At 39.1% G+C, this 11,012-nt stretch overlaps 1 protein-coding gene across 2 annotated transcripts; it reads left to right on the top strand.

Annotated features, from left to right (window-relative positions):
- Positions 1-552: 552 nt before the first annotated feature.
- LOC113018089 (stonustoxin subunit beta-like) lies at positions 553-3,528 on the top strand. Of its 2 annotated transcripts, XM_026161158.1 has the most exons (5): positions 553-640; positions 1,240-1,400; positions 2,359-2,395; positions 2,697-2,743; positions 2,907-3,528. In XM_026161158.1, the coding sequence occupies exons 3-5, from the start codon at positions 2,364-2,366 to the stop codon at positions 3,428-3,430; spliced, it is 603 nt and encodes a 200-aa protein (XP_026016943.1). In that variant the 5' UTR covers positions 553-640; positions 1,240-1,400; positions 2,359-2,363; the 3' UTR covers positions 3,431-3,528. The 2 variants fall into 2 exon arrangements, with proteins under 2 accessions (XP_026016943.1, XP_026016944.1); XM_026161159.1 differs by lacking the exon at positions 1,240-1,400.
- Positions 3,529-11,012: the final 7,484 nt, after the last annotated feature.

Below are 11,012 nucleotides of genomic sequence, written 5' to 3'. Positions count from 1 at the left end.
GAGGTCGGATCACACAAATTAGGAAACAATTTTTTCATATACTACACACTAATAAACACACGAATGTCAATTTCTTTCCTAATTTTCCCCTTGCCTTTTAGGGGGAGCCGTGTTTTTTTTTTTTTTTTTTTTTTGAGTGCTCCTGATTCTGCATTGGATGGGGTGGGGCTAGTTTTTGACAAAAAATAAGTTTGTCATTTAATGTTTATCATTTTAAAAAATGCAAAAAAAAAAAAATATCTTTCTTTTAAATAGTGAGCTTTAAATGAAATGTAGAGTTAGCATCCAAAGCCAGAGGCCTGAAAGGAGTTTTATATGAAAATCTTTACTTATGATAACTCTGGCTTCATTCCTCTGTTCATTCAGGTTTTTTGTGAACATTCTTACTGACACTGTTTTCAGTATAATAGAAAACAAAGAACAATGAGATCAAATTTGTTCTGATGAACTTGACATTCTAGATTCCAAACAACTGACATAACTAAAGCAAAACATCCGGCATCTAAATCTTTAAATACGTGGACAGCGCCAGTCAGTCAGTCAGTCAGTCAGTAAGCAGCTATTTCCAGCTCAGGTAAAGAGGAGTCCTCCAGCTCTGAAGTCTTGAATCTGAGGAGAACCTAAACACAGTATCCCTGTTGTAAGTCTCTCTGATGTTTCATATTTCATATGCTGTTTTGGTTTAGACATTCTGCTAACAAAACATGAAACAGTTTTGTTTTCAGTCTATATTCTGTTTTTGTGTTCATGGACATAAATATTCACATTACAAAAAAACACATATTTAGGTATTGTCTTTCATAAGGATATTTTGTCCAGATTCTTCAGGTGACACAGTAGCAACCAAGAAGATCCAGCTTTAAAAGACATTTTAACATTTGTGCACTATATTAACCAAGACCATGACCCTATTCTAAATAATAACACATTCAAAAATAACACAAAGAATGGGGTTTTCACCCACTGCAGACATGTACCCGTGCAGTGCTCAAAAATCCATAATTAATGATGCAAGCATCTGCTAAATGCTGATTGGTTAATTTTAACAAGTAGGATAGAATAGGTAAGGAGGAAATAGTGACATTCACCAGGAATGGGAGAACCATGGAAAAAACTTCAAAGATTGAAAACTACAGCATGAAAAGCACAGACAGTGGTTGCAGTGGACACTTTTCATTGTTTTTAACATTTGATTTCACTTAAGATTTCTTTATGTTAGAACATCCATTTTCTCTGCAGCTGGCTGACAGACCAACAACAGCACAAGAAACGGTGGTCTAAAGATCCTTTCTGCATCTGACAATATAGCTCTCTACAACCAGACTGGCAGAAAGTAAATGTGTCACCCACGCTGAATCATAAGTCTTTTTAGGGTCTACTCATTGGCAAAGCTTTTCCTTGTAAGTTGCTCAGCTATATACTCTTAATTATATTTCATAATTCGTAATTCGTTTAGGTCTTTCAAATGACATTGAAGTCAGTGATAAACATACATTTTGGGGGGAATTTTTCAGAAAACAGCATTTCTGGTTGGCCATTCCATGATTGGTTTTAACATCTGTGCCATTACAGGCTGCCAGTTTCTTAAAATATTAGAAATCACAGTGTCTGTTACGTTAAATCAAACGGTAATGCCCTTGTTACTTATGCCCATGCACATTTTCATTAAAACAAGCTGCAAACCCATAATAAATTTATTCTTATAATAACGTTATGTTAAGCCTAATAATCTCTAATATGTTTCATCAGTGCGTGACATTTGCATGTGATTCAGCACATCGTGCACTCTAACAGTGTTGATGTGTAGGTTACATTATGTGATAAGTTGTATATAAAGGTCATTAAGCGAATTACATAGACTAAACCTCAGAAATGCATCACTGTGCTTTGCAACATGAAATCATGAAATCACAGTGAGCCAACACCAAGTGAGAGCCAAGAGGAATAAATGCATATTTACTAGTGGTGTGCTATACTGCAAATGTTGGTATCAGCTAGTACTGATACCATTAACGACACTTATACTTCTAAGTTATAAAGCAAGCTTATGTGAAGAAGAACAGTGTGTCATGACTTATGGCATGAATCATCATCAGTTTACAAATTCTGAACACACTTCAATGGCCACTAAATCACTATAATTAGTTAAGAGAAAAAAACCTGAAAGACACTTTTTCATCCATTTTTGTGGAATTTATTTGTTTTGCTGCTGTTTTCACACAGCTGATATAGTATGAGGACAAACTCCTTTGACTTCCTTTGTATGTTTTCTCATTTTCAAACAGTTCAATTATGTGATAAATGCAAACATACCCTAAAACTAATTCTGATTTATTTATATTGTGCTTGTTTATTTAGAGACTATGGATCCAAGCAAAGAACTGTGTTCTCTCAGGTATGAATGATTGATTACCCTCTAACCAAAGGAATATATTACTTAGTATATAGCATAGCTTAGCACAAAGACTGGAATCTGTTAGCCTAGCTTTATCAGAGGAAAAATAAGCTCTTCTTTTAATCTGGTTCAAACGGTACTAGAACCTGACAATTGCAGGATAAGAGGTTAGAGATGCTATAATCATGTGGGTTTATCAAAAGGTTAGACTGTTCCCTTATCAGTCTACGACAATATAAGCGTGATGTCCATGTTAACATGCTAACAGAGAATGCTTGTCTGACCCCCCTTCTCCTTTCAGAGTGGGAAGTGTGGAAGACAATGATCTTACATCAGAGATCAAGAGGCGTAAGTCTGTTGTTAATTTGATTAGTGGAAACAAAGCAGCACATATTCAACCCAACATCACTAATTCACATCTCTGATATCAGGAGTCATCATCCTAGTGTCAATCGATGAACAGATGATGGATCAATAACTGCAGCTGGATTGTGTTTGTTCTCTCCAACAGATTCCTGTAGACTCACAATCGACACAAAATCAGTGAGCAGGAAACTCGAACTGTCTAACGGAAACAAGAAGGTGGCCTATGTGGGGGGACATAACCTACATCGTTTCCATAGACACGGATTTCATTCTCCTCAGCTGCTGTGTATAAACGGTCTGACTGATCGACATTACTGGGAGGTCGAGTGGAGTGGAGATGTTTACATAGCAGTCAGTTACAGTGGAATCAGTAGGAAAGGAATAACTGGCGACAATGAGTTTGGATCAAATTCTCAGTCCTGGGCACTTGTAGTAAAAACGGGTTCATCCTCTGTCATTGCAAAGCACGATAACACAGAAACACCCATCGTCTCCCACAACAGATTTAACAGAGTAGCAGTGTATGTGGATTATGCTGCTGGCATTCTGTCCTTTTTCAGTGTTTCCTCTGACACTCTGATCCACCTCCACACATTCAAAACCAGATTCAATGATCCTCTTTATCCCGGATTTGCAGTCTTTCCTGGTTCCACAGTGATTCTGCCCTGAGTTTAATCTAAAGAGTTTTGTTCTGTTAGAGAAACGATGACTGTTGAACAAATAGTTCAGTGTGCACATGTCTCTCTCTTTCACTCAGAGGTGTTTGATCCCTTCATATCTATATATATATATATATATATATATATATATATATATATATATATATATTTACAATATTATAGTTTAATCTTTATGAAGAGAATCAACAAACCTCTGAGGTTTGTAGTGGTAGTATTTCTTTTACTGTATGTCAGCAGTTGGATTGTTATTTGTTGTTCGTTATATACCATGTATTGGTGACTGTAAATTACAGTGCATTGCCTTGTCACAACATGTGCTAAACAGAAGCCATGGTTTATGGCTTGTCAAGCTAGCAAAGTATGAGTACTCAAAAAAAAGTCAGTCATCACTTTGCCTTTTCAAGAGATTTTCAGAGAATGTGGCAGAGCATCCAAACCATACAAGGCCCCAGCACGTATGGGCGTTTTTGACGCCTCTCTACCAGGCGCACTTGTCATTGTGTTAACTGCGTGTGTTGTGTTGTTTTTGTGTTACTGGAACTAATTATCATTAAAGTGGAGTTATATTTATAATATACCTGCTTGCATGTGGTTTATTTCCATATACTCTATTTTAATGAACATTTTATATCACAAGCATCATAAAGTGAGTGTCAGTAGTAAGTAACACCCTATCAATAGAATTTTGAAGTGTGCGTTTAATATATATACTGTAAAAAGTGGAATATTATTTTCTGTCATGTTATACCCCTAATTAAAGATTGTGAATTATTAGGTAGTTTTAGTTTGCATTATTCTCCTGGATTAGAAGAAGCTGATAACTATTGCATTAGTTAAACTGATTTGCATTACATTAGACTGCTGATTTATTGTGGATGAATGATATTGTTTTATGATGCATTATACTGCTGAGTTATGAGAAATACTGTTCGCAGAAAGTCATTGCCTTATTTGTCTGATTAGAAGGGAACAGAATATGCTGGAGTTTTCTGCCCCGTCTCAGCAGGAGCAGATCAACGGGGAGCCAAGGTCGTAGCTTAGGCGCCGTGTGAGAGAAAAGTATGTGAATGTTTAGGCTTTTATGATAAGGTGGAGGCACCAGAGGCTATAAAAGTTTGAGCAATGCTCCACCATTTTGAGATCTGATGCTGTCTGCATACAGTGTCCATCTCCCACGTGTGTGTTCATTAAAATCATCGTTTGACTCAACCCGACCGGACCAGTGTTGTTATTGTGGTTTTTTCTCTTGTTTCCATCCCCAATTTTGAACTCGTAACAATACACTCTTTATATTGCCAGCTTCCTTGACTCACACACTGCCACACTTAGCATAGAGCATACAAGTATGTACAAATAGAGATCACATTGTTATTCTTTGATGGTAATTCTGTGCAAAGTAGAAGCTAACTTCTTGTTAACTTCAAACTCTGTTAAAGTTCATAAATTCTGTTTTCATGGATGCCTGGATGTTAAACTTAATTGTTACACCTGGTAAAGCAGCAACACTGATCACTTTATTAAAGATGAAAGAATTTAGACAGTTTTTAACTATCAGGGATGCCAAAGGTTCGTTTGACTTTGGGAACTGAAGTGGACGGAGTTTTGGATCCAGATTACTTCACGAGGCTCCTGACTACAGTGGCCGTAATGCTCCAACAATCCATCAAGCGGTGCAGCTATAACTAAGAATGGCACAATATCTACAGGCATATATATATAAACATAAAGGTCACTTATTAATAAATAGCTGAAAAAGAACATGTGCAAGAAGGGTGTAGCTGTTGCAGTAAACAGTGTGTTATGTGGATGTGTTGTACAGGGAGATGGCCACAGGCAGGAAAGATTTCCTGTGTCGTTCAGTGGTGCTTTTTGGGTAATCTCAGTCTTTCACTGAACGAGCTCCTGTGACTGACCAACATGTCATGGAGTGGGTGGGAGGTGTTATCCAACATTGTCTTTATCTTGGACAGCATCCGCCTCTCCGACACCACCTTGAGGGAGTCCAGCTCCATCCCCACAACATTGCTGGCCTTACGGATCAGTTTATTAAGTCTGTTGGCATCTGCGACCCTCAGCCTGCTCCCCCAGCATGCAACAGCATAGAGGATCGCACTGGCCACCACAGACTCGTAGAAAATCCTCAGCATTTTCTGGCAGATGTTGAAGGACCTCAGTCGCCTCAAAAAATAGAGACGACTCTGGCCCTAAAAATGTATATAAAACTTTTAGACTGATTCTGGCAAACCATTAAGCAATTCAGGAGGTGTAAGCTGTGCTGTACTTGCATTGAAGACAAGTTTGTCCAAAAACTGTTGATACTAAATCTGAAAATTCACATCTTTACCTACAGTTTTTAAAAACTGCAAGACCAAAACAGACAAAGGTTGTAGTTGAAAGTTCAGCTTCACTTGCTCTTCAGTTGACTGAGGAAGTTGAATTCTATTTTTGGTGTCATGAAACTATTTATGAAACCTGTTTCTACTTTAAATAAGGTTTGATTCAGGCACAGATCCACCTCGCTGGCCACATGTAAGGAGTAAGCAAAACTTAGCTAAGATACTACGCATGTGGCCACCTCATAAGCAACACTTACCACACAGTAGTTGCTCTAACTTCATTGTAGACCCTCCTAATGACTCACTCAGATGAAGATGAGACTGGCAGAGACAGACGACTTGATGATGAGCGATTGTAGAAACTGTGGTTACATAACTTGCATCATTTCTGGGTTGCAGCTTTTAAACACTGAACCTCTAAAACTGAGGCCACTGGTTTGACAGAGACTTAAGTTTAAGCTCAGATGAATTCAGCTTAAAGTGTCTGTAAGTAAAGTAAAGCGTAAAACTACTCAGTTATATATAGCAGCCTTTATTTCTTTAAGTAACAAAATGCAGGCCCATTGCCATTATGCGTCAGGGCCAATGGGACCTCTCACTGTGGCCTGCTTTCTCTTTACTCCCTCACTCGTTTCTGTTTCTCTGATTATGTCTGTTTGTCTTTCTTTGATCTTTATCTATTTTTCTGTACTTGGTGCATGTGCTTAAGGTTCTACACCCTGGGGTTAATTTACTGTTTGGTTTCACTGTTTACTATCCTTTTGTTTTCTTTAAACAGAAGCTCAATAAACTGTTTCAAAGACTTCAGATTTTCTCCAGAGGATCTTTTTTGTGGGTTTTTTTTTTTTTTTTGGTTTTAATAAGTTGAATCTACAAGTGACATTCCTGACTAAGTTTATTATTTTGGCACTAGATGTTGAGTCTAAAATGTTTTCTCCTGAGGTATATGTGCCATAATTTTATCTAAGAGTACACACTCATGTTAGACTTTTTCACTGTTTTATTTTAAATCTCTTTCTTCTGTTACTAAAAAAAGGTGGATTTCTGCACAACTCTCTTTATGAAAAACCTGTTTGTTATGGAAAACCCTACCATGTTTTCTGGGTGCAACAATGGCACTCTCTTAATGAATCCAATGTCTCCTCTTTTGATCCCGTAAATCTGTCACAAATTTTACAAAAATAAACTTGTGACAGTTTTATCAATAATCAAGTATATTGCATATAGCGTAACACCTTCCTGAATACACACAGAAACACTTGCAATGTGCTCATGATGTGCCTGTGTATTTACACACTGCTGCAGATTTATACTCAAACATCCTATCAACAGTAAGTTTCTGCCTACCGTGTGTGGTCCCTGGCTCCTTAGGCACATCCATCAATATCCATCTGAACCATTTTCTTCAGTTTTATTTCCAATTGTCAAAACCAATGAAATAAAATAAATCAATGAATCAAAAAATAGTGTGTTTGCATGAGCCAAGCATATCTGTGGCTGTTTGTATTCTTTGTTCTGAAATCATCTACCATGTGTGTCGTCAGAGTTTCTCAGTCTGCATTTTCTGTTTTTAAGAACAGAAACAGTTAATGATGTTTCTGAGTCACTTTGTTCTGCACCTTTGCAGACCAACCCAAAAACTGTTATCGTGCGTGTATGCAGGCATTCCAAATGACCATTGTGTTTAACTGCCTGCATCCCCAGAGACTGGTGCTCTGGACAGAGCCTTTCCACAGACTGAGTACCATGCACCAATCCTTGCTTTTAGGGTGGGCCCACCATGCTTCTCCACTTGAATCTTTTTCTGTGGTGAGGCCTACTGGATCCCAACCACAGCTTCATTCAGCTTTCATAGAGGTCTGTGTGTCCTGCAGCAAAGCCCAAGCTGCCAGGAATCAGCTGTGAGCACTGACCAGCCAGTTCTACCCCAGCTGCCTTAGCTTCAAGCATCCCTCAAATCAGCTCCAGAGCCTTCAGTGCTGCTCGAGCCACCTGAGCCTCAAGACCCTACATGACCTGAGCTCTATCCAGTGTCCCCTGCAAGATCTGTATATAGACCTAAGTCCAAGAGTTTGGCACCATCTAGTTCTGACTCCCTCCACCTGTGCATCTTCATCTCCATCTCCTCCAACTTCATGTCCAGGGCATCTTTACCCCTGCCAGCAGACTTTGACCAAGCTACCAGATCTGTCCCGTTGCCTTCGCTGACACTGGCCTCTGGCTAAACCAGAGGTGTGCTTTTATTATTTTCCTTGTTATATCTTTACTTTTCTGCCATTACTTTAAAGGTTTGTGGTAATTGTTCTTTCACTTTAGTTTTGCTTCCTCTGTCTCATCTCTTTGCATGTTTGCCATCAGCCTAAAATAATTTGCTTTTTGTGAAACACACTGTGTCTCTACACATCCACATTTGAGTCCTCAAACATTCGGCCTGCACGTCTCACAGATCTTGACCAGTTAAAGAAGGTCAATGTTCAGATTTACTATAAGCTTGAGATACCTGTGATTTACAGGAAGGGCATTGCTTATCTGAGAACTAATATGAAGCCTCATTTAGGACTTTGTTTTTTACCACTTAGTGTCTAAAGATCTGCTGAGTGAGGGTTTTTAACTCCTTAGTGGTGTAGTTTGTCTCCATGTCTTTCACCCTGTGCAGTGAATATCACTTCTATAATAAACGGAAAATTTCAAACTAGATAAATTTGTCAGGCTTCAAACGCAAATAAAGCACAGCATGAGCAAATCTGCCATTAGATACTGATAGGTTTGTAGCTTGAACCTATTCACTGGAACGTTGAAGACAATATAATTACACAGCAAGCAAGACACGAGTAGGCAAAGTTCTTCATTTTCTCATGCACGGGAGAGAACTGGACAAACGCCGTTCCTTCGCTTGACCCCAGTTGCTCTCGTCCGCTCCCCCGTAACACTGCTCTTTTATTGAGGTTACATGAATATGCATAGGTTCATTAACATATGACGTCTACATACACACAAAGAGTACCTTGCCTTTGTGTGTGTGTGTGTGTGTGTGTGTGTGTGTGTGTGTGTGTGTGTGTGTGTGTGTGGGGTCAGAGTGTGACCCCATAAAGACTTCCCTAACCCTGCTGGTCTGGAAGTCCAGCAGTTCATCTAAACAAAAGGCACTTAGCCTAAAACAGATATAGCTACATTTATCCTACCATAAAACAATAAGGGAAGGTACGACCTCTCCCATGCTCCCAGAGTGCTCTCTAATGCACACAAAGTTTGCAAACTATCAAGGATCAAACCTCTACCAATCTAAAACTAATTATAAAACTCTAAGCATATATAAGTAGATATTTCTAAGCATAAATGACAATCAACAATACAAAACCTAACAGATACCTTAATGGTATTAAAAATTTGAGTCTTGGGTCACAGTTGAATGGTCAGATAAAAAAAAATATTTGAGATATAAAATCTCATCACATTTCATGGAGCCTCAAAGGAAAATGTGATGAGCTGAAGGCGAATTCATACAGTTTATAAAGCAAACCAACATGAATTTGCTTAAAAAAGTGATGGCAGATTACTTATGCTAAAGTATTTTAATTTTATTGTATTACAACTTAAACACTTATTCTGTTTGATCATTAGTTTCATAGGAGTGTCACAGTCCTGGGTTGGTGAACCAGTGTTTTCTGTTTTGTATTATTAATCTTTTATTTCTTGATGTTTCTTGGTTAGTTCTTGGGCTTTGCTTTTGTGTTAGTATTGTGCCTCTGAGTTCAGTCTGGGTTTCCTGTTTTACTTTGAAGGTCTTGTCTCATGTTAGTGCAGACCTTCCCAAAGTGTGGGGCCCGCCCCCTAGAGGGGGCGCAGAGCCATGACAGGGTGGGCGTGGTATGAAAAGGAAAAAAAAACAAAATGCTTGGACACTGCCAGCATGGGGCGCCCACAGAAACGCAAAGCAGGAGATGAAGCATCGCTGAATATGTTTCCAAACCAACTTCATTCTAAGCCAAAGACTAGAAAATATGGTGAAGCATATCTGCCCTTTGGTTTCACCTGCACAAGTGCCGAGGTAGGTCTCCCCTGCAGGATTGGTTTTCCCTTCGTTGGGAGCAGCGCTGGGTTCTTCAAATCACGGACAAACAGTGTCCCACATTCTTGATTTTTAGTTCACAAACACTTGTTGTAATGACTAACTACTCCTGAACATTTTTCTTGTAAAACAAAGGGGGGCCCAGCAAAAAAAGTTTGGGAACCACTGATGAAGACAAAAACAAAAAATAAAAAGATAGTTATGGATCAGGACTCCCGATCCTTACTGCGCATGTGCAGAGGTTTTCTTCTTCTTCTGTTCATTTAATGGCAGTTTACTCCCCAGTGTACGAGGATACCGCCACCTGCTGACCGAGCGAATGAACCCTATTGTAAACGGAATTAGCGTCATTACAAACGTGTGTTAAATTTGATTTAGTGATAGTCGAGTGTGTTTATGCTTGTCTGTGTGGAGAGGATTGATTGGAATAATGATGATGATGTCAGCTATCACCATCAATTGTCAGTAAACACTTCATCTGGCTGTTGAATCTTTACATGACATATTACAAAGTCTGTATTATTAACTCTGTAATTAGGCGCCATTCTTCTTATTTTATGGCGCTGTTGTTCAATCGGGGAATGCTCTCTATTGAGGAGAAAAGCGTGAATTTGTTTGTATACAGATTATCCATTGTTTAAATGTCCCAGTAGTCAAAAAGGAGGCAGAGCTGTTGAGAAATGCTAGGAGCTAACTGGGCACTAACCGTATAATTCAAATATATTGAATGTCGCAATGTTGGCAAAGAGAGGAAGTGACGTAAGATTTGCGCATGCGGGGTACCGATCGGGTTTCCGGTACGGATCGGGTAGTGACACGGACCACGCTTGATATTTGGGGAAATCGACGGCGCATTTGGAATACACTTCGGATTGGGACATCTGTTGTCATGTCGCTGTGACGTAATAGGTCTCAAAATGCGTACTCCAAGTGTGCGGTCGCTAAATTGGGACACAGCCATAGTGTGTCCTCCGGTGCTTGTGGTCGTGCTGTTCTGTCATTGAACGACTGTGTGCAGGCAGGGGAAGAGGACCCAAAGAGGCAAAACGTGAACTCAAAAACATTGTTTTTGTTGCAGGCTCAGAAGTAATACAAAATAATATCAAAACTAAACTGGGAGAATTCTAATAATATGGGAAGACAATGGGAGACACACAGCAAGAAGG

This window comes from Astatotilapia calliptera, unplaced genomic scaffold (genome assembly GCF_900246225.1).
Source record: "Astatotilapia calliptera unplaced genomic scaffold, fAstCal1.2 U_scaffold_4, whole genome shotgun sequence".
Classification (NCBI taxonomy): domain Eukaryota; kingdom Metazoa; phylum Chordata; class Actinopteri; order Cichliformes; family Cichlidae; genus Astatotilapia; species Astatotilapia calliptera.
Note: the sequence above shows the minus strand (reverse complement) of the source record. Positions and strands in the feature narration are given on the sequence as shown.